Source organism: Bos mutus, chromosome 11 (assembly GCF_027580195.1).
Source record: "Bos mutus isolate GX-2022 chromosome 11, NWIPB_WYAK_1.1, whole genome shotgun sequence".
NCBI lineage: Eukaryota > Metazoa > Chordata > Mammalia > Artiodactyla > Bovidae > Bos > Bos mutus.
Window position 1 is genome coordinate 73,676,299 of NC_091627.1, and position 25,159 is coordinate 73,701,457.

At 38.0% G+C, this 25,159-nt stretch overlaps 1 protein-coding gene across 1 annotated transcript in view; it reads left to right on the forward strand.

Annotated features, from left to right (window-relative positions):
* Positions 1-25,159, forward strand: part of NRXN1 (neurexin 1) — a 1,230,870-nt gene that overhangs the window by 447,307 nt on the left and 758,404 nt on the right. The window contains exons 3-5 of the mRNA XM_070379598.1: positions 21,146-21,447; positions 23,546-23,569; positions 24,575-24,736. Of these exons, the coding sequence (XP_070235699.1) occupies positions 21,146-21,447; positions 23,546-23,569; positions 24,575-24,736 (488 nt within the window). The remainder of the gene's footprint in view (positions 1-21,145; positions 21,448-23,545; positions 23,570-24,574; positions 24,737-25,159) is intronic.

Sequence of the window (25,159 nt, forward strand, 5' to 3'; positions counted from 1 at the left end):
CTAGATTATATCTCACAGTTCAATAGAATATATCATTGCTTTACTTCTTTGAATCATTAGACTAACATCGTCTTTGGCAGATAGTGCAGAGTAAAGCCTTTTTACATGAAGTATCTTTCCTCACAAATGCTTATTTGATAGGAAATAAGAATAAAAATATCTAGTGATGGACCATCTATCTGTCTCCCCCCTTCTCTCAAACTAAACATGAGCAACTTTCCAAATGCTTAACTCTCCTTATTTTTAACATTGAAATTATCACCTTCACTTTAGATAGAACTGCATTGTTCAAAACTATAATGTTAATACTTAAAACATAACAAAAGTATGAGGTGCACTCTTGTCCCTGAGTCTGTGCCAATCAATAATTCACAATTTAGTCTCAGCTGGATATTCCTGATAAAAATGTCAGGAATATCTCTTTCTCTTATCAAAGCCTTTTACAATTCATACGTAACCAAATTTTCTCACTTCATTTGCCATTCTTTTTCATGCCATCTTAGTTCTAATCAAATTTCATTAATTGTTTGACTTCTCACCTCAAAATATTCACTCATTTTCATTCCCTTACCAGAAGTGCTGCTCCCCAAAGTTCCTACATTTCAAATGTGTCATCCTTCAAAAAGTCATTCATGTTTTGCCTTCTCTATGAAATGTGTCTCAACACTGGAAATAACCTCTTCTTTTGCATGCTTCTGGCTTTTGATATGCCTTGTAACCTCTTTGCATTTTAAACATCTTATAAGATAAATATCTGTCTAATTCAACATTGTTTCCTTCAAAGCAATTAATACAGTGCCTCACACATAGTAGGCTTTTAATATGTTTCCTTAAGTAATGATTTAATTAATTCCTTGATACTTCCATAATTTATTTTGCAAACACATTCTAAAATGTGGCTTAAGATTTCAGGCTTTGAAATGCAGCAATTAAGAAAAAAAATCTATTTCCCCCTGAATATTTTATTTAGTCCTCTATATACATACATACAGATCTTGATTCATGGAAACATTTCTTTGAAAATCTTTACAATTGCAAACATATACAGGCATATTATGTATAAAGAGGAAGTGCAGTGTTTAGAGAGCAGAACAGACAGCATCAAGAAGGGGACAGACAGATACAGGAACTCATCAGCTGTCAGGAAGGTCTCTGCAGGCAACACCTGCAGTAGCATCCTAAAGTGCTTTGAAGGCATGGAGTGCTTATTCTGCTGAATAACTGAATATCCACAGAGCCAAGGTCCGTGACCTTGAGCACAGCAGATCTTTTCTGCTGAATATGATCTTATTCCAAGTGAAGTCAAATTATTCTTCCCAGTCGCCAAGAAAACCTCAAAGCTTTCAAACCACTTTGCCCTGAGAGGTGCCTCAACCCTGCTAGGGCAGCCCACAGGACACAAGGACCGCAGAGTGCACTTGAACTGCTTGGAAGCATAAAACTTTCCATTTTGAACAGAATTCAGATGTGTCTAGGTTGTATGCCAAGTATAAAAAGGACCCTGACCTGAAGTAGGAAAGGCTGAAGGGCTGCTTCTGTGTCTTCCTCAAATTGGAGCTAGAAGAATACAGCGTTTGTGTCAGTTGGAGAGACTCACAGGCCTGACAGAGCCACGGACATTCCGTCTTGAACCATCCGCCCACTCGTCCATTGTATCCCCTTTCTGCACTCAAAGAGTGTGCTTTTTAATTAGTCCAGCAAGAAGCAGCAAATGAGGGAAATGTGGGAAAAGCTCTTTGTCTTCAAGTTGAAATGCACGTAAAGAAAACACAAGCAGGGATTTATTAAAAGGCTTTTGTGAGGAGGCTTTTAGTCAGCATTTGGCTTGGTTAAAATCCCGAGCCATTGTTTATTATGGCACAGCAGCAAGGGAAGAAAAATCAGGGTTTTGTGCATTTGTCTATTAGGAGAAGGAAGAGGAGCCTTAGATGCTTCAAATTTCAGCCTGTGGTGTACCGAGGTGTCACCTGTTAAAGAAAGACAGGCCTGCCAAGGAGAGTTGCTGATGGACGGGGGTGGGCTCCTCTTGTTAACTGTTTCAGGACCAGCTTATGCGCTGCAGCTTGCTTTCTTTATCCACTTTAATCCCAGCACTTCTTCCCGTGACTTTCTCCTCAGAGTAGAACATCCTTGTTTTTAGTGTCCACCGTGAGATATTTAGCTTCCATAGACATTTCATCAGCTTCGGGTGTTATTCTGACCAGCACATAAAGAGCACCGTTCAAGACAGAATGTTTGCCTTCTTTGAACTTTGGCATTAAATTTTACAGAAATACATAAACATTATATATTTGTATAATGAGGGTTTTGAAGATTGGCTAAATTTTTTAATTAAAAGAAAACTGAAAACAGTTGAATTCAGCTACTTGGGAGTTTCTATGTGTTTGGGCAAATGTGATTGCCTGAATTGGTAGTAGGACTCTTCATTGCTTCTTAGATGATTTTCCTTCAGGAAGGAAACGTATAATGTCAGCATCTGAATGGGTTGAAGATCCATGCTTGTGCTTTACATAAAAGACTGGCCCTTTTAGGTCAGTCTGATAATGTATGTACATCGAAGGAAAGAGAGGACATGCACTTGTGTTGCCATTTTGTGAAATAAAGTATGCCAACTACTTATTAATTACTCAAGCAGAATGCAGATGTAAAGCAATACTATACACAGGCAGATCATATCTAAAGATTATAACTTAAAGAGCTGCAACGTTTTGTCACATTATTATAACTAAATTAGTACATTTGTAAAGGGACTCTTATTACACGTTAAATGTTTAGGTCATATCTTTCTAAACCAAACCCATGATACCCTTCCATGTTGATACATTTGAATCACCTGGGATTCAATCACTTCTAAACATGCCCATGCCCAGGACACTCACTGGACCAATTAAATGAGGGTATAGAGGTGGGTGTCTGGAACTGAGGCAAGAATATTTTCTAAGGATGAAAGTGAAAGTGGAGAGTGAAAAAGTTGGCTTAAAGCTCAACATTCAGAAAACAAAGATCATGGCATCTGGTCCCATCACTACATGGGAAATAGATGGGGAAACAGTGGAAGCAGTTTGGGCTCCAAAATCACTGCAGATGGTGATTTCAGCCATGAAATTAAAAGACGCTTACTCCTTGGAAGGAAAGTTATGACCAACCTAGAAGCAGAGACATTACTTTGTCAACAAAGGTCCATCTAGTCAAGGCTATGGTTTTTCCAGTGGTCATGTATGGATGCGAGAGTTGGACTGTGAAGAAAGCTGAGCACTGAAGAATTGATGCTTTTGAACTGTGGTGCTGGAGAAGACTCTTGAGAGTCCCTTGAACTGCAAGGAGATCCAACCAGTCCTTCTAAAGGAGATCAGCCCTGGGTGTTCTTTGGAAGGAATGATGCTAAAGCTGAAACTCCAATACTTTGGCCACCTCATGCGAAGAGTTGACTCATTGGAAAAGACTCCGATGCTGGGAGGGATTGGGGACAGGAGGAAAAGGGGACGACAGAGGATGAGATGGCTGGATGGCATCACCGACTCGATGGACGTGAGTTTGAGTGAACTCCGGGAGATGGTGATGGACAGGGAGGCCTGGCGTGCTGCGATTCATCGGGTTGCAAAGAATCAGACACAACTGAGTGACTGAACTGAACTGAACTGAACTGAAGGCTCTTTAGATGGTTTCGTTGTGATGCCAAGTTGAAAACCACTGTGAACATTAAACATTTCATCAGATAACCTCAGTCTGATATACCTAATGAGTCACTGATTCAATTCTTGACAATATAGTTATACATATTCAATTTATGTTTTTTTTTATTGTAAAACAATACAGATTTTTCCCCACATTATTGGCAATACTCTCAATTTAAAATAAAATGCACTGTTTTTAAGTGGCAATATTTGAACGTTTAAGTCAATCGCTTTCATTATAATACTATAAATCAAAATAAACTGCAAAATTAAAATTTTGATGTTGAGAAGCTTAACATAATTAGTGCAAACACTGTAAAATAGTCTAGATGACTACTTCACTTTGAGATTATAGCTGAGAAAAAATATTGGTACTCTTAACTGGCAACTTGAAAGCTATAAAGCTAAAATTTTACATATGTTGTCTTTGAGTTATGAAAACTAGTTATCTGAGAAAGAGATTAAGTTAGGATTGAGTGTCATGGTGAAAGAGCCAGACTGCCCTATATTCTTCAAAATGAATATTTTCTTCCCTCTGGAACTGTGAAGATGTTCCATTCAAACCTATTTAAAACAGCATTAGAAATGCAACAGAATCTGGTGTAAAGACCACAGGATTCAGTCAGAGATCCATATTCCAGTCTGAGATATTCACAAGCTACATACTTTCTGCCAAGTCTCTTAAATTCTCTGGGCCTTGATTTTCTTATCTGTAGAGTGAAAAGGCTGAATTAAATTGGTGTTTTTCATTTTGATTAATTTAGTTTTTAATTGGAGGATAATTACTGTACAATATTGTGATGGTTTCTGCCATACATCTACATGAATCAGCCATAGGTATACATATGTCCCTTCCCTCTTGAACCTCCCTCCTACCTCCCTCCCCATCCCACCACTCTAGGTTGTCACAGAGAATTGGCTTTGAGTTCCCTGCATCATACAGGAAATTCCTACTCGCTATCTATTTTACATGTGGTAACGTGTATATTTCAATGCTACTCTGTCAAATCATCTCACTCTCTCCTTCCCCTACTGTGTTCCAAAGTCTGTCCTTTATGTCTGTGTCTCCTTTGCTGACCTGAAAATAGGGTTATCAGTACCATAGTTTGAGATTCTATATAAATGAATTAATATATAGTGTTTGTCTTTCTCTTTCTGGCTTATCCTCTGTTTAATAGGCTCTAGGTTCATCTGCCTCGTTAGAACTGACTCAGTGTGTTCCTTTTTATAGCTGAGTGATAGTCCATTGTATGTATGTATCACAACTTCTTTACCAATTCATCTGTCAGTGGACATCTAGGTTGCTTCCGTGTCCTGGCTATTATGAATAGTGCTGCAATAAACCTTGGGGTACATGTGTCTTTTTCAGTTATGGGTTCCTCAGAATATATGGTCAGTAGTGGGATTGCTGGGTTGTTTGGTAGTTTAATTCCTGGTTTTTAAAGGAATTTCCATGCTGTTCTCCATAGTGCTGTATCAATTTGCATTCCCACTAACTGCAGTAACGTTCCCTTTTCTCAACACCCTCTCCAACATTTACTGTCTGTAGACTTTGTTAATGGCCATTCTGACAGGTGTGAGATACCTCATTGTAGTTTTGTAAATCAGTGTTTTTCAAATTTGAGTGGTGAATCTTTTTGAAATCAATTTAGATCAATTACCATTTCTAGAAAAAAACAATACAAGAGTGCATTGCAAGTACAAAGTCTATATAGAGGATCTGAATCCTCAGTACCTAGGAAGAAATTTTCAAAAGACTCTGAATTAGAAGATCTCTTTAACTTTTACAGTTTTATTAATTGTTCATGAGAAGGGCATGTAGTGCGGGAAAATGAGGGGTAGGCAACTTATTTCAAGCGTAGTATCTAAAATATATCCACATATTCTTGCCACAAAATGTCACGGTCAGTGATCTTTAGAAAGAAAAGACTTGTTTCGATACAGTATTTGGTTTACTCACAACAGGTAGAAAAGGTGAAAAAAGTGTGTAAAATTACAGCTTGTGAATGTGGAAATATGTCTTATCCTTGAGACCAGAGAATGCTCACTGCGAGAAGTGAACAGATGCATTGTGAATTACAGCTACCGATTTAAGAGGTGGTATTATTCAGTCTGGCCAGAATGTTCTCTCATCAGTCAAATGACTTCCAAGCTAAAAAGTGAGAATGTCCTCTGCTTTTTGATTGCTTCATTTATATTTCATCCATGTTATTCTACATTTTGTGCTTACTGTTGGGAAATGGGTTCTTTCATTGGAGAGTAAGGGAAGGGACAGCCCAGTAATTTACAAAAAAACATTGAGTTTCAAGCTTAATGTGTTACTGGAAATAAGTGGAAAGTAAGAAATAATAATAATAAAGTATCAGGAGTACTACTCCAAATCTTATTAAAGTATGACTTAAGGGAGTAGGTGCTAGAAATATGCTTCTTTTTCTTATTATTTTTTTTTTTTAGTGAGGTGTGGCTGTTATACAGTATTGTGTGTTTCACGGATATAGCATCATGATTCACAAATGTTTAAAGATTATACTCCATTTATTGTTATTATAAAATACTGGCTATATTCCCTGTACTGTGTAATATTTTTTAAAATGTTTCCCAGGTGATTCTGATGACTAGCCCTGTTTGGGATCAACTGGTCTAGAGACTCACCTTCTCATCCCTGCTTCATCTGTGCCTAGCTATAGATGCCAGAGGAAATTTTTGTAACCTTTATAGGTCTCCTTTTTCCTGTTCATTAAAATTTACATTTATATGACTCACTGACATTTCTGATGAAGTTTCATTGTTGATCACAAACCAGCCAGTGTCCATATTTTAAAAATTGGAGCCTAAAACATAAATTTATATTGTAGGTGGCACTAAAAAGGTAATTATAATAATTTCTACATTCTAGGAATTTTGCTCTTTTAATATTAGATCCCAATACCGACTTGTTGACAATGTCAGGTATTAACCAATGAGATGTTCTCTTACAATGATTCCCACACATGCCCCTGTTTTATAATCCTGCCTATTTTCCCTACTCCAATCATAAAAATCTGAACTGGGAATAAATATTTCTGACCAATGCAAGCCAGGCTAATCAAATTTTATCCCCTTTGGGGAATTAAAAACTGAAATGACTTGGAGACTGGGATTCGCTGTTGTTGAGTATATGAGTGATACAGCCTTATAGGAGACCAAAACCTGTGAGGAGCTTAGCTCTTCCCCACGTTTCTTCCCTACCAAGACTTCATGGGTCAGCAATTCCTTCTATTCTGTAAACTACTTCCGAATTATTTCCGATAAATTCTATATATTTGCATTAAGCTAGAGCTCTGCTGGTGTTGGGAAAGAAATAAAGACCTAAGAAATCTATTGAACAGAATAACTTCTCTCCTGTGTATCTAGAAAGGTATAGTTTTGTACCATTCTTGGGAGACTTGAGAAAACAGTATTCAAAGCAGATGAGAAACCTGGTTTGAGAAATGCTGAGCTTGACAGTGTTGATTTATGATGCTTTCAACACAGCTATGATAGATGGGTGTGGGGAGGTTATGGAAGAATCAGTATATAATTAATAATCATGATTCCAAAATCATTATATCACCAATCCTTATTTTTTAAAAATCTGAAGGTGTGGCATGGCAACATCATGATAGTCATTGTACTGTGGTCAACGCAGACTCAGTTAAAGATGTGCCCATGGTCATGTAGCACAAACCCATTAAGGGGGGAAACTGAACCCAAGGTTCCTAATTCCAAACTAATCCATTGGAAAGCATTAGTCATTGTTGATTGGAAAACACTATTCATTGTTGATATATCCTTTCATACGTTCATTAAAGAAATATACATGGTCCTGAATGGATTCATATAAACTTATGGTAAAATATTATCCTCTACTTAAAGTGATTTATTATTCTAGGAATTTCACTTATATAGAAAAGTGCCTTAAATTTGGGAGAAAAAAAGTTTCATCAAACGCATTCTTTTAACACCCCAGCATATATTGAACCAGAAAGTCTGTTGAAGGTATTTGTTTCTGGACAAGGAAGAAATGTGATCAGAATAGAATGTTTGCTTCTGATCGAGTGTGAACAAAACACTTTCAATGTTGCTTTACTTTTCTTAAATTTTAAGTCCTTACAGTCTAAGAGCAAAAGTAGCTCTAGAAGCTCAGATAGACATAGGGGTTGCTGTGGAAAGTTCTTTGTAAAAGTAGCATCACCAGAAAACTTTAAAGACATTTTAACTAGCTTGTTATGTGATTTTGACAGCAGGAAAGCGGTAGAATTTGGCACAAAGTTGATCCTCAGTAAATGTTTATTGAATGAATCCGTGAAACAGTGGCTCAATAAGTCAAGAATGTTACAGGACCATAACATTTTAAAATTGAGAGAATCACTGGGGATCACTTAGTCCAGCTATATCACTCTGCCAGGGAGGAAAATGAGGCCATTGAGGCTAAACGGGGTGACCAAAGGGACAGAGAGCTGAAAGGGGCTGAGTCAAAACCAGTGCTCAACTCTCCTGATCTTCAGTCTGATGTTTTTTTGTTTTTTTAGAGAATGAAAAATGAAAGTTAAAAAAAGCACAAAAACCTCATGAAATCATTTTGAAAGTCATCTTTTACAGCATGAAGCTAAATTAACCAACAGTTTCCTAAAATTAGGGTATTGGCCAAAATGAAATTCTAGTTATTAAATTATTAACTAAAAAGCTGATTAAAAAAAAAAACAACTACTAGACAGTCTTTAAAATATGATATTTACTTTTGTAATGGGATTCCCTGTTGGCTCAGATAGAGACAGTAGAGAATCTGCCTGTAAGGCAGGAGACCTGGGTTCAATCCCTGGGTCAGGAAGATCCCCTGGAGAAGGGAATGGCTACCCACTCCAGTATTCTTGCCTGGAGAATTCCATGGACAGAGGACAAACAGTCAGTAATACTAGCGATAACCAGCAATGATAACGATAACCAACAGCTGATTGCTCGCCATATGCCAGGCAATATAAAGCATACTTCTTTATATTCACAACAGAATGTTGAGGATAAATTTTTTGCATAAACAAATTTTAATTTGTTGATTAAAGGCCCTTGAAACAGAATTTAAGTAACCTCTACTCTAAAGAAAATCTCTAAACACTGGCCACTTATCTCCCTCAGCACTTAGTAGAAGACAGCAAAAGTGATCTTTTGACAACCTCTAACCCAATGCCTAATGGCAGAAAGTGAAGAGGAACTAAAAAGCCTCTTGATGAAAGAGGATAGTGAAAAAGTTGGCTTAAGTTTCAACACTCAGAAAACGAAGATCATGGCATCTGGTCCCATCACTTCATGGGAAATCGATGGGGAAACAGTGGAAATAGTGTCAGACTATTTTGGGGGGCTCCAAAATCACTGCAGATGGTGATTGCAGCCATGAAATTAAAAGACGCTTACTCCTTGGAAGGAAAGTTATGACCAACCTAGATAGCATATTCAAAAGCAGAGACATTACTTTGCCAACAAAGGTCCATCTAGTCAAGGCTATGGTTTTTCCAGTGGTCATGGGTGGATGTGAGAGTTGGACTGTGAAGAAAGCTGAGTGCTGAAGAATTGATGCTTTTGAACTGTGGTGTTGGAGAAGACTCTTGAGAGTCCCTTGGACTGCAAGGAGATCCAACCAGTCCATTCTAAAGGAGATCAGCCCTGGGTGTTCTTTGGAAGGAATGATGTTAAAGCTGAAACTCCAGTACTTTGGCCACCTCATGCAAAGAGTTGACTCATTGGAAAAGACCCTGATGCACGGAGGGATTGGGGGCAGGAGGAAGAGGGGACGACAAAGGATGAGATGGCTGGATGGCATCACCGACTCGATGGACATGAGTTTGAGTGAACTCTAGGAAATGGTGATGGACAGGGAGGCCTGGCGTACTGAGATTCATGGGGTTGCAAAGAGTCGGACGCGACTGAGCCACTGAACTGAACTGAACTGAACCCAATTCCTGCCTCCCTACCTCCCACCTTCCTTATCTACCCAAGCATTAGTTGAGTGAGTGGACCGAAGTGTCAGTAGATAATAGGCCTCATGAAAATATACTGTCCAAGGAGAGTCTGTTCCCTTTGCCCGAGGTAACAGAGAAGAGACTGCCATAGAAGCTTGTCTGTGTCTACATTCCTGATGCATGACAGTGTCTGCATCAAACTTGCTGACCTGCCTTTGCCTTACTGAGGAGAAAGGGAATTGGCAGGATGGAAAGAGACAAAGGAGGATAGCTTACACTCACAACATCTGGTGTAGCCAGGATGCCTAAGATTCTGTGGGTCATGCAGACGCTCTTCTTTAGTCTGGAGCTTGAACCATCTGGCCAGTATTACTCACAAGAAGGCCACTTGCTGGGCTGCGGGGCCAGGGCATGACAGGAGCCAGATGCAGTGTGTTGGAACCAGAGGATGAAGCAAGTTGGGCCAGATGAATCAAGCCCATCCCCACCTCTCTGTCTGTCTCATTATGTTTGGAAAATGCAGTGATGAGGTCCTAAAGCACACTTGAGTCTACCATTTCAAGGGCATTAGAGGTCAGGGAGGGTGAATCAAAGAAGCAGTTACAACCAATAGAAGGAGACTGCAATAGTGGCCTCTGTCTTATTCTCTTCCTCTCATCAACTCCATCCCAATATACTGGAAGGGCCAGGTTTTAAGGCAGCTGGTAAAAAGATGTCTGTGGTTACACCACATCCTCCCTTTGTTCCTCAGCTCAGACTGTGAATTGAGGGATGAAACTTATATCATATCTGAGGTGAAAGTTATCAAGTAGCCTGAGTCTTTAATAACCAAAAGACCAGAGATTTAGTAAGTCTGCCCAGGATGTCATTAAGAGATGGGGAAAGGAAGTGACAGTGTGTGCATGTTTAAAATCAGTGATTGAGGAAATATAATGAATGCATAAATAAATATTCTTTCATGTTTATATACCATGAATATATCCCTTGGATTTTGATTTTAATAAATTTATTACACATGTGTTATATTACTTAATTCTCACAACTAACCATCATGGATGTAGATAGCTCCTATGCCTCCACTCATTGATCAGAAAACAGATTTTTAAGATGAGTGATTATTCTTTAAGTACTCATAATGTAAGAGTAGGAGAAGGAAATGGCAACCCACTCCAGTGTTCTTGCCTGGAGCCTCCCAGGGATGGGGGAGCCTGGTGGGCTGCTGTCTATGGGGTCGCACAGAGTTGGACACAACTGAAGCGACTTAGCAGCAGTAGCAATGTAAGAGTGGGATTCAAACCCAGTTGTATATGACTCTATAGCCCCCATTCCTATGATCTATAACTTTATAACTATCGGTCTCATTGCTGTCGCTTTCATACATATCCAGAATCCAATCTCTACATAGAAGTCAGAGAACTTTTTAAAATGCAGATCAAATCTTATCACTTTTCAGCTTGCAATGCTCCAATGACTTCCCATTGTACATGGAATAAAATAAAAAAAGTTTGACCAGAATGATGCCTGAATGGATTATTAATCTCCCTCTCAATTTGAACTTCAATACTAGGCTTTATATGTGTGACTTTTTGCATTCAATATTCTTTGCCTTAAGATCAAAGACACACCATGGTTTTCCAGTATCCCTTCTCCTGGTGCAAAGTGCGGTACTCTAAAATTCCAGTGTTCCTGGACTTCCCTGGTGGCACAGTGGATAAGAATCTGCCTGCCAATGATATATAAATAAGTATATAAAATATTGAACATGGGTTCAGTCCCTGGTCTGGGAGGATTTCACAAGCCGTGGAGCAACTAAGCCCATGTGCCACAACTGTTGAGACTGCACTCTTGAGCCTCCAAGCCACAGCTGCTGAGAGTGTGACCACAGTTGCTGAAGCCCACACACCTAGAAGCTGTGCTCCCCAATAGGAGACGCTACCACAAGGAGTAGCCCTTGCACTGCAACAAAGAGTAGCCCCCTCTCACCACAACTAAACAAAGTCCTCTCAAAGCAGCAAAGACCCAGCACAGTCAAAAATAAATAAATAAAATCCAAGTGTTTTTAGTTTATACTGATCAGTATAAATGTGTGAGTGTGTGCTAAGTTGCTTCAATCGTATCTGACTTTGTGATTCTATGGACTGTAGCCTGCCAGGCTTCTCTTTCCATGAGATCCTCCAGGCAATAATACTAGAGTGGGTTGGTTGCCTCCATAGTATAATGAGGAATAGTATAAATGAGGAATGTTTATATATATATGTTTAAATACAGGATATCTATAAATCTTCGAGAAGGCAATGGCACCCCACTCCAGTACTCTTGCCTGGAAAATCCCATGGATGGAGGAGCCTGGAAGGCTTCAGTCCATGGGGTTGCTAAGAGTCGGGCACGACAGAGCGACTTCACTTTCACTTTTCACTATCATGCATTGGAGAAGGAAATGTCAACCCACTCCAGTGTTCTTGCCTGGAGAATCCCAGGAACGGGGGAGCCTGGTGGGCTGCCGTCTATGGGGTCACACAGAGTCAGACACAACTGAAGCAACTTAGCAGCATCTATAAATCTGCTATAAACATCATTGTAATCCTCTAATTATATATGTAATAGTATATATGCTATATATACATATATATTTTATTTATTTATTTATTTATTAGGTATTCATTCACTGACACCCAAAGAAATCATAAGTTTATATAGAGTTGCTTTGGAAAGCGTATATTTACCATGCTATGGGTTTCCCTGGTGGTTCAGATGGTAAAGAATCTGCCTTCCCTGGGTTGAGAAGATCCTCTGGAGGAGGGCATGGCAACCCACTCCAGTATTCTTGCCTGGAGAATCCCCATGGACAGAGGAGCCTAGTGGGCTATAGTCCATGGTGTCACAAAGAGTAGGACACGACTGAGTGACTAAGTACAGCACACACAATGCTGTGTTTTTGCTTTGATTGTGTCACTGATATCCACCAGGTTAAAAGATGATGGAGTCTAGTCATAGATTCAACTGTGGGAGTTGAGCCCAAGGCAGGCCCAGAAATTACAATATTGCACACCTGGTGAATGTTTGTTTATGACTTTTCCTGCATGTCATCTGATCTGTGCAGAAGTGAATGGTCATCAGGCCAGTTAGGCACAAAGTGGCCTGTTTGGTTCCCAGCACCTGCAGTTATACAAACAAATGCAAATCAGTTGCACAATAGAATTGGAAAATTGTCCTGGAGTATTGAACTGTGTCCTGTTATTTTTTATTTTTATTTTTTTAAAGTATGTTCAAGTGTAAATGGCATTTAGTTTTTGGTCATTAGTTAGAGGCTCATTTCATGGCATTATCTAGGGAGTAAGGAAGAGTAAGATTGGAATAAAGAAAGTAAGGGGGGTTTACATATTATGATTCTACTCCAATTAATTAATGTGATCATGGTTTTATCTGTTCAGCCCTCACTTCATCTAATAAATTAAAGCATTATGTCAAATAATATCTAAGTCTTTCACTTTCATATTTAATGACTTCACGTATATCATCATTAAAAGTATGCCTATTTTTCTAGGGTTATCTGATGAATACCTGGCAACTTACTTCCAGATTGGTTGCCTTGAGGTGTATCTGAAATGAAATAAAACCATGAAGAATGAATATTTTATGAAGCTTTATTTCTTGCTGCAAACAATAGAAGCTAACCACAGAATTTCTGTAGGTTGAATCATAATTGGAAATTTTGGAATGATTTATGACATTTCATCTGATAGAAAGTCCAGATAAAGAACTATTCTCCCTTTAAAATAATGCTGGTTTTCCTTACAGTGATCAATTGATTATTTTAATGTATCAGTTACAAAGGATTTTGGCAAATAAAACTATGCTGTTTTCTGTTAACACTTCTTAGGAACTGAGAATTTAACCGGATGTGATTCAATAGGCAGACCTTTTTTTTCTGTTTTTCTAAGCTTGCTTTATCTTCATAGAGACAGCCAGGCTTGTTATTTAATTTAATAATGTAAACTTCTAGTGTGTACCTTTGTTTAGTCAAGAATATTTTTGGCATGATATTCTTGTGTATTTGACTTCTAGAGCAGTAAAACAAATGAAACAAGTCTCTTACTCAAATGTCAGTTTTTGTTCACTTTTTTTTTAATGTGTTGATTTTAGTTCCTGGTTTGTGTTGAGCACAACCTTAGAATATATTTTAAGGTATAATGAAACCTTATAAACCTGTGTGATTTGGGATTGTGTATATGAAAAGCAAGATAATCGAGAACAATAATGTAGGTCAGGTTCTTGCCTTCAGAAAATAGCCTGACATTCTCCATGTAAGTGGAAATAGTAAGACTTCTCTCTGACCATAGATATCTTTGCCTTAGGAATTAGGGTCATTTCCTTGCAGGTCCTTCACTTAGTAAAGAAGTTCAGTGAACTTGAAAGTTGTGACAACATAGGGAAAAATTAGTGAGACTTTACCCAAAGCATAAGCAATGGGAAGGGGTACTGCTCTGAGAATCAATTTGTGAGTGAACTCGAAAAGTCATATAACCTTTTTTTTTTTTGTCAAATATTCCAGTCTCTAAAGTATAAATCAGTAATTCTTGCTGTTAAAAAGGATCCACTTGTTCAGTTGACCATCCAAAGATTGAACACCATCTGCCATATCCAGTTAAGTTTCGGTTATGTTTAAGTCCTTTCTGTGATGAGAAATTTGTTTTCTAGCAAATGAAATGAAATGAAAAGCAAATGAAATGTTCCACCTATGGATAGCTCTCTTATAAAGTCTATTATTTTGAGATATATTTTCTCATAGCTTTTATGCTTTGATTCTATTCACACCCCTGATTCGCTGCAAAATGGAATTGCTCCTCTAGGGAATAGCCTTCCTAATGTTTGAAGATTCTGTCACATATCTTCAAAATTTTTCTTTAGAAGGCTTTTGACACTACCTTATGTAATCTAGAAGTCTTTTATCATCTCAATATATATCCAATAAATCCCAGCTTGTCTAAATAGGAGTGTGATAGCACGCATGAGCCGCCCGAAGACCATCCCATCCCTCTTCTAAGAACTGCTATGAATATAACCCATGCCTACCTGAGGTTTTTGAGTGTCTTCCTCACACTTTGGGGTTTCCCGGTGGCTCAGATGGTAAAGAATCTGCCTGGGGTGCGGGAGACTCAGGTTCAATCTTCCTGTATCAGGAAGATCCCCTGGAGAAGGCAATGGCAACCCACTCCAGTGTTCTTGTCTGGAAAATTCCATGGACGGAGGAGCCTGGCCAGCTACAGTCCATGGGCTTGCAAAGAGTTGGACACAACTGAGTGACTTCACTCTTACACTTTGATTCATGTTCTAAATCCTCTAGATTTAGCTTTCTTTGTTTTATCTGGTATGTCTGGGAAGTCATGTTTTCTGTGTATTCTTCCTTGTTCAGTTGAGTGATTTTAGACCTCAGAATAGAACCCAGATTTTATGCAATTTAGATTTTTTTCATTGAACTTTCCTTCAGAAAACTAGATGAGCAAGAATTGTGTATTTTTGTCCAAGTCATAAGATAGTTGAAAATTGGTGAGGACTAAAATCCAGTGGCACCCATTAGATATCTCTTTCTCCAGTTGTATTATAACAGAAAGCAAATTAATATAGAATATTAGAAAAATAAATCAAGTTTTTGAGTAGTTTATTTTTTAAATGTTTCTCTAATTCTGTCGTAGCATTTCTATGATGAGTAGTAGACACCCCCTTCAGATAGACAGTGATCCATTAATCAGCACATTTGGAGTATGGTCCCTCAAACAATTATAATTACATCCATGCAGCTTATTTATATTTTCTAAATCATGTGAGGCTGCTCTGGAGAGCAAATGGTATTAAGGGATATTGATATACATAGAAAAGTTTTAAAGTGATGCATAGTTGGTCTTATTACTATTGTTATTTTCATTTTTACTAATAAAAGTACTATAAATAAAGTAATGTCTTGCTCATATCACCCTATTAATCAGGAAGAAAAGACTTTATCAGATGAATTTATTTTGTTCTCAGTCATCTAGATTATGAATTTAAATTATTTTTTGAAATATAGTATAAATACTAGAAAGTGCACATATCATTAGTGTATAGCTATATGAATGTTTGCACTCTGATCACACACATAAAAAAAACCCAGATCAAGAACAGAACATTGCTAGTACCCCCAACGTCCTGCTAACTAGTTTCCTCTTCATTTCTATCAAAGGCAGTCAGACCGTGACTTACAACAGTAGAGATTTAGTTTTATTTTTTTTTATATAAATGAAATCATAAGTATCTTCTCTTTTGTCTGGCTTTTTTTTTTTTACTCAATGTTATTATTATGAGTTTTATCCATATTTTTGCATGTAATTATAGACCATATATTCTCTTTGCTGTTTAATATAATATTCTATAATTATGCCCCAATTTATTTATCCATTCTACTATTGATTGGCATTTAAGTACTGTTCAGTTTGAGGTTATTATGCAGAGTGCTGCTGTAAACATCCTAGTGTGTCATTCTGATGATCTTGTGTTCATTTTGTTGGATGTATACTTATAAGATGGAGAAGGCAATGGCAACCCACTCCAGTACTCTTTCCTGGAAAATCCCATGGACGGAGGAGCCTGGTAGGCTGCAGTCCATGGGGTCGCTAAGAGTTGGACACGACTGAGCGACTTCACTTTCTCTTTTCACTTTCATGCATTGGAGAAGGAAATGGCAACCCACTCCAGTGTTCTTGCCTGGAGAATCCCAGGGACGGGGGAGCCTGGTGGGCTGCCATCTATGGGGTCACACAGAGTCGGACACGACTGAAGTGACTTAGCAGCATACTTATAAGGGGAGATTCCTTGGTCATAAGATAGGCAAATGTATCTTTTAAAGATACTCCTAATTTCAAAAAGCAGTTCTCACCAGCAATTCATAAGAGTTCTTGTTGCTCCACATTCTAATACTTGGTACATTTTGTCTTTTTCACTTGTTTTATTTTTTTATTCATTGTGGTGTAATGTATTGACATTTTGTTATGGCTTAGTTTGCATTTCTCTGAATTCTAATAAAGTTGAACATCTTTTCTTATAGTTGTGAATCTTTTTGATGTTTATTATTTTAGAACATATTAGAAATGCATAAGATATTTGGATCTTATCTTTTAAAATGGATGTAGACCCTTTCTTTAATTGTTCAACAGGAAAGCATGAATAACTCTTTCCTGTGCTACTTGGCATTTGCATTTGACATAGCACAAAACTTAATGATAAAGACAGTGTGGTAACAAGGATGAATTATAGTCCTCTTGAAGAAAACTGAATGACTTACATATTCTCATATGGTAAACAAATTCTTTCTTGAAAAAGAACATAACAAAAATATTTCCCTGCTTAGATTCATGTCTCATTTATGATTTTTTGATGTAAAGATATATTCTACATGGTGAATTCTTCCAAAACTACATGGTTGCATTTAATGAAAATTTAAATTATCTTAATTTGGTATTAAACAACATAAAAGGAGTGATATATTTTCATTTTTGAGTAATACGAATATGATGGTGTGAAATGTTATTGACATTCATATAACTTCACAGATTTCCATCTAGTAAACCATAAACTCTAATATTTAGTACTTTCGCTTTGGCTCTGCCACATTATCTGGATTTATTTTGCATAAATCATATTTGGAATGATGTGAAGTCTGCTGGATAAAATGCTACAGCCTCTTAACTAGCAACAAGCCTCTTCAAGGACCCCGTCTCTGTTATTTAGTATTTAAGGGTAGCAGGCTGAATTCAAGTCCTCTTCTGTGACTGGCATTTTCTGAATTTGATAGTCATTTAAACTTCATGTGCATCACTTTCCGAATGATATAAACTAAAAACTCGGGCTAGAAGAAGATCTCTAAAACTCCCTTTGGTTCAGAGACCTCTTCTGAGTATTCAATGGGCATGAAAAGTTTGCAAATATCCCCTTCAGAAAGTGAATCTCACCATATCTGATGTATGTATATGGATATGAGCCAGAATTCTTTTGGCTCCCTATTCCTTGAATTCTCTTGGCTCCATATTCCTATTACTCATCAAATGATCAGAACAGTGAGGAGAGAGTAATGGATTGAAAGAAATTGGGAATGTTATTTTTATTGATTATGGTAACCATTTTCTGAAGACCAATACCTTTATAATATGTGATGTTCCCATGGGGGTAGCATAAGGACAAATAGTGCTTATTGCAGGTGGTCGATTTTAAACTCATCAGCACTCTCATTAATTAGCATTGGATAACAATGACTATTTTTCCATAGCTTTTACAAAACCGGGCGTTTTTCTATCTTGTCAATTTTTGTCAATTTCATGGCTGCAAAATGAATTCTGAATTTGAGTTTTGCCTTTCCCTGAAGACTCAAAGAATTGAACATATTTTTATTTATTCTAATAGTATATACTGGTTTTTCTATGAAATTGTTGTTGTTGTTCAGCTGTATCCAAGCATAATTTGCCAATTTTCCCATTTTTCATCTTTTTTTTTCCAAACTGATTTATCAGAATGGTTTGCAAATCCTGTATTGTAGTCCTTTGCAGATTAATATGGTATGAAAGTATTTTCTGCCAACTTAATTTAGATTCTTATTCTCTTTATGGTATTATTGATAAACAGGTGTTCTTAATTTTAATGCAGTTGAATATATCAATATTTTATTAGTTTTTGTATGCCTATTTAATAAATCCTTCCATACCTCCATATCATAATTTCTTGTCTTAACAAAAAGTTTACAGATTTACCTCACTAATTTATGTTCTTAGTCCATGGAGAATTGATTTTTGTAAACAAAATAATGTAAATATTCAATTCCACTTTATTCATGTAGTTAACCTGTTGTCCCAACACCACTTTTTGACTAATCTGTACTTTTCTCACTTTTTTGCAATGCCTGACGACGTAAATCATTTTCGTATACGCATAAGATTATTTTTAGTTTGATTATTATCTTTATTCTCTCTTTTTGTCTATCCTAATGAATTATCTTTGCTATCATGATTTTCTAATAGTTGTTCATCTTTACACAGGAAACTTCCTTAATATTCTTACTCTGATCTATCTTGGCTATTTTGGGCTCTTTGTTTTCCTATAGAACTTATAGAAGCAGCTTTTCAAATTCGTTAAAAAAAATCATGGATATTTTTGTTGGAATTTCACCTAATCTATCGATCTGTTTATATGTTTAAAACATCGGTTTTCCCCAGTTCATAGAACCCTGCAATCTTTCTGAAGTATCTTAAACCTAATAGATTTTGAAGATACTTTTGGTCTTTCAGTTGTACAATTATATTTCCTAATGTGATTTTTTTTCCACTTGTACTCTTGATAATGCTCTTAAGTTTTTCTATTCTTCCTACATTAGCTAGGACTTGAAGCACAGTATGTCGATAGCGGGCGTCTTGTTCTATAACTGATCTTAAAGAGAGTTTTCTAGATTTCATAATGAAATATGGCATATGCTATTTGTTTTAGATCATTTATCATATTTATTACATTAGTTAGGTTGGGAGGAAGACATCTACCATTTCTAGTGCCCACCAACTTTCCCTGATGTCTGTACAGCATAATCTCATTATATCCTGAGAGACTGGTATCACTAACCATGTTTAGAAATTGAAATTTTAAAAGATGCATAATTGCCCCCCAGTACAGTTAACTTGTGGCCCGCTAGGATCTAAATTCATACTTTAGCCTATGTTTTTTTTTTTTTTTTCCTTCATTATATCATAAATATTTAGTTGTCCTGGCTCCCAATATCAAGCCATTTGCCATGTTGAACTGACCTGAGAAGCAAACACTTAAACCGTAGACTTTCAGAGAAAGGGATTAGGTCAGTGTTGGTCATTCCACTATCGCTGAGGACTAGCACTGGGCTTACACTTGCGGATTTCAGCTGATAATTTGAGTATGTGAAGGGAAGGGACCCTTTAGTATGGATCGGGCTGTCATTGCTATGACTCTGACTAGACTGTAGTGGATTTGGCCTGAACACTAGTCTTCACTAATAGTTTACTAGTAGGTAATAACTCTTCCTCAAGGGTTCACTCTCTTGTGAAAATTCTTGGTGCTCACTATCTTACTCAGTGCCTTGCCTTGCTTGCCTGTATTTGTTACAATGCTTTCTGTATCCAGAGAGTCAGGTCATTGGACCCTGATGAGCTGAGACCTTAATTTGAGCCCCAATGCAAAGACATGACGTATATGTCTACTGAATGAAAGTAGTCCTGAGTTAAAATCCTATTGCCAGGATAAAGATAAAAGTGAGACCCCTGTTGGCTTTGAACCCTCCAGTGGGCACAGTAGAGATGCTGTATTACCAGTGAAACAGATTCTATAGTACCACTTGTAATTCTATGTTTATAGTTTATTAGAAGCTGAGTCCAGACCATACGGTCTCATTTTTCTTGGTACAATGCCATCATTGCCTAGAGAGTTGAGGGAGATTTTGGCTTCTACTTTTCCGTTGATTAAACTCACTTAATTAGTGGGAAAAGACTGCTCTTTCCAAATAGCCACCATTTCTGTTTGATTTAACATTTTGTGGGATCCACGTTGTTACCCCTAAATAAATGTGGAGAAGACTGAGAAATATAGAAAATGTTGAGACCTCATTTACATGCTATTCCCCTGAGAATGTGCTGGAATTCTTACCAGTCTCATAAAAGCCAGTCTTGCCATCTGCTTGGTGAGATCAGAGAATGAACAAAAAATCCAGCTTCTGCCATTAGGCCTTCTATCACTGTCCCCTCCACCCAGGGAGAAAAAAAGTTCATTTGCTCTATAAGAAATCTATTCACTCCCAGACCAAATTCTGTTATTTTTCTTCTTTACTTTCCCCTCACCAGATAATTTGTTATGGTTTCTCAATGGTGGAAATATGTGGCTCTTCACTGAGAAGATCTTTTGAAAAAAATACCTCACTGAAAATTAAAATAACCTCAGTTGGGTGGAGAGAATATTGCAAACACTTGGAATCCATTGTTGCCAGCAGAGTAGAACCATCCAATATGTATTTATGGTACCTGACTCGTGCCCTGGAGATATCACAGAGCTACTTGCTCTGATCAGAGCTCTTGCAGTGATACTTAAAAATTAATTGAATTTTCAAGAATGTCAGATTTAGCTATTGCAGTTGATGGCCCAATAGCTGACGTTTCTTAAAAATATGCTGCCACCTACAGTATTGTTAAGGAATGGCAACCCACTCCAGGATTCTTGCCTGAATTCCATGGACTGAGGAGCCTGGCAGGCTACAGTTCACAGGTTCACAAAGAGTCGAGCACGACTGAGTGACTAACCCTTTCACTTTTTCACAATGCTGTTTAACTCTGACAAGGCTCTTGTCATGAATGTTAACTAGACAAAGAGTTAATCTGGGGGCTGATTAGTGATCATTTCTGTTAAGATTTGGTAATTTGCATAGTATATTTTCTTTACTTATGCATGTGTGTATCTGTTTTCCTCCAGGAAAAGAAGAATATATTGCCACTTTCAAGGGATCGGAATACTTCTGCTACGACTTGTCTCAAAACCCCATTCAAAGCAGCAGCGATGAAATAACTCTGTCCTTTAAAACCCTTCAGAGGAACGGACTGATGCTTCACACCGGGAAATCAGCCGATTATGTCAATCTCGCCCTGAAAAATGGAGCTGTCTCTCTGGTCATTAATTTGGGATCAGGGGCCTTTGAAGCACTGGTGGAGCCCGTGAATGGAAAGTTTAATGATAATGCCTGGCATGATGTGAAAGTCACCAGGAATCTGCGTCAGGTAACAGCGCAGTGGATAAGAGAGTAACTGGCTTTGTTTCTCGCTACAGCTGTGTTTGTGTGGTACTTGAAAACCCTAACAACATGAGATAGGGCTCCTCAGAGTCGCTTACAAATTAGCTTTTTCTTCTTCTGAGATAAATCTTCCTGCCATACTTGAGCAGGGGCATATCTAGAAAGTTCCAGGGGCCCAAAGGCTGTTTTGACTCATCAACATGTGACAGTTTCCCAGAGGGCTGCAAGGTCATCCCTGAGACCTGCCCTTCCTGTGACGTGTGTGATTCTGTTGTGTTTTTGGTTTTTTGTTTATTTGATTTTAAATTATAGTTTTCATGGTGATCATTTGAAAGCATGTACATTGGGATCATTAAATCACAGTTCCTTTTTTGTAGTTAAAAAAAAAGAAAAATCAAACAACAATGTGTTTGTGATTCAGGATTGTGTCGATCCCTACTTCCTCCCCAGCCCAATCTCTGAAATGAGGACAGAAAAAGCCCCTGAAGGGGGAAAATGAATTTGGGGATTTCCACATCTCCTCAAGAATCTATTTATGAAGATATTTTTATTTTTTAGCACAGACACTTATGTTAAGCCCCAGATGTCTCTGCAGAGACCAGTTCATCTTCTAATTGCCCATTTCTATTTGATTATATTTTTAAAAAATTCTTCCAAGTGTCTACATTTTAGAAAAATACCATTTTTTCAGTCTATCTATGGGCCCCCATATACTGTATGCTTTTAACTGAGACATATTATTACAGTATATACATATATATATTCAGATGAAAGTGAATAGATTGTCCTTATATATTGAACATGATGAGTTTTGCTTACTATTTGAAATTTTATGATATTACAATGTACCATTTTGTAAAGTGTTGACAGTGACTAATTTTTCTGCAGTACATGCTGATCTCAAACTAATATCCTTAACATATTTGTTGTTTCTCTGAACAGTTGCAGAATGACCGGATTGTCTCTGGTTTTCCTTTACTAAAACAGCCTTCTCTTTCTGAGCTGTTAACTGACTAACCTTTTCTTTCCCGCTTCTAAAAGGCTTAAACTGTCCAAGCTAGAGAAGCAACCAGGAATTTTAGGAGTGCAGGGTTAGTCTAGCTGAGGCAGAGGAGTAAAAGTAAAGGATTCCTGAGACCCTCCAAGACCTTTCAGAGGCCTTAGTGTCACGGGAGGGGCCCTGCATGTTTCGCCCCTGCCCTGGGGGAGAGTTTCCCACCATCAGGGTAGCTGTAGACCACAGACTTCTTATCCGTGTGTCTCTTTAGTTCTCCCTTTTTATTTTTCTCTCAGATTCTCACCAAGAGGCCGAAGGCTCATTTGAGAGAAGCACAGAAGGAAGGGTGGGGCTTGAGGAGCCCACTTTCTAGATTTGCCTTTGCTCAGGTTACAAACCAAACTGCGAATTGGTAGCTCCAAGGAAACTGCAGTTATACAGCCAGGGTGCATGTGTGGCAGGACAGATTAAAAACAAATCCATTCTACTCATTCTATGTGTCAGGATCTTTGCTTTGTTTCATTGCAGTAAACTGTGATCCTAAAGTCCATCAATATGACCGAAGGAAGTTTTGGAGTTGAGGAGGAGTCCCTGTATGATGCTGTAAAATTGAGTAGTAGGGCAATGCCAACCAATTCCTATGACTTTGCAGGGGCTGGGTGGGCCAGGGTGGGGAGGGGCCGTTTCTGGGCAGAAGGTGGCAGTGGTCAGCTGATGAGCTTTAGGCCTTTGAGTCCCTTTTAGTCTTTTTAAATGTCTGTCCGACATACTCAGGGAGACAAAGGAACATTGCCATATGTCTGTTTCTGTCTCATAGCAAGTTACGAACAATACTGGCAGGAAAAATATTACCTCTGTGGGAGGCCTATTTGTTAGTCTGCTTTTTTCTTGTAAAATTTTTTTGCCCTTTTTCTATGTTACTAACATGCTTAATAACTAACATGTCATTCATGGAATGTTTCATTCTACTAACCGTTACCTGAATCAAAAAATGTACTAACATGGTAGAGACCATCATATTTTTTAAGTAACGATCGTTATTTTGTTCACAGTTTTTAATTTCCTTTCTCCCCCCTTCTCCACAAAGCACTCAGGCATTGGACACGCTATGGTAAACAAACTACATTGTTCGGTAGATATCATTCTAATTGTTTCTTATTTTGGGTTTGCCGTGTGTTTTCTTTCTTTCTTTTAACTGTAGACATCATTAACAAAAGAGGAACTGCGGTTGGTACTCTTCTGCTTACTTTGACCTCCTTCTTTTCATCTGTTGTTGACCTTCTTATTTTTTACCTGTTCCTGTCAACTTCTGTTTTCCAACTCACCTGTAGGGGCATCGTTAACGTTTCGAACGTTTTGCATCCAGCTGTGGTTTAACACGGGATAAGACAAAATGGTGGCTGGCCCGAGTGACCGCAAGCTCAGCCAGCCTCAGACCATTCATGACGCATGGCATGCACCCTTGATCTGGGAATGCTGGAGATGCCACACCCACTCATCTTTCCCTCCTCATCGAGCAGTTGTGTGTTTTCCTTTGGTTCTCCCGGTTTCCTTTCCTTTCTGAACTGTCCTGTCCCTCCTGCATGTGCACCTCAGCGTGTGCCGCTTCCACTGGTTGTTTTGCGCCCCCCTCCCCTTTGGCATGGACGCAGGCACTTGCATGCTGGACAACTGCTGCGCAATAACGGTGACATTGCTGGAAAGAGCTTGCGCCTTTTCTGTTAACAAGGTGCACGTGTGATTAGTTAATAACAGACGACTAAACTTTACTAATATGTACACCAGCAAAACTAACCTAGGAAGCATTTTACTAACACCATTTTTGTGTCTGCTAAATAACTTTTGAGTTGCCATAGGGATGATGCTGACACTAGTTCAATAACCAGTTAACTCTCTAACTAGTTTAGACTTCTTAGGGCTAGTTGAATAGAATCCAAGAATAAACCTCAAACAGACATGAAAATGGGTTCCGCCATAGGTCTAAAAATAAAAACCAAAAAAAAAAAAGCAAAAAGCAAAATGAAAAAACAAAACAAAACACAACACAGGCATATCCCAGGATTACAGTATCTAGGTCTGAGTATAGCGTGTCCTTTCCCTGTGCTTTGTTATCTAGGTGACAATATCAGTGGATGGGATTCTTACCACAACGGGCTACACGCAAGAAGATTATACCATGCTGGGGTCTGATGACTTTTTCTATGTTGGAGGCAGTCCCAGCACAGCAGACCTTCCAGGGTCACCAGTCAGTAACAACTTTATGGGTTGTCTCAAAGAGGTAAATATCACTGTCACCAGAATCATTTCTAATTCATGATTTCATCATTTCAGATCCAGACTCAAAGCACCTTTGCTGAAGACCTGATGTTTGTGGTGTCAAAGGGCACAACCTTGAATTGCATATTCCACTGTGGTTTTTATAGGTTTGGAGGGATGAGGGAAGCTCATAGAACATTATCAAGGAATTAAGTTCCTCATCTTTATAGTCTATAAGTAATCCACAGTTAAGATTTGCATAGGCAGTCATATTCTCTATAAAAGGAAGTCAGACATAAAGAAATATTGGATTTAGAGTTAAGCCAAACACCTTGCTCATCTCTACAAATGCCTTAGGTGTTATATATTCAGTGGTGACTTATTTGAGCATTACAGGAAAAAAGAAAAAAAAATGGCTAAAAGAGACCAAATTCAACAAGCACAA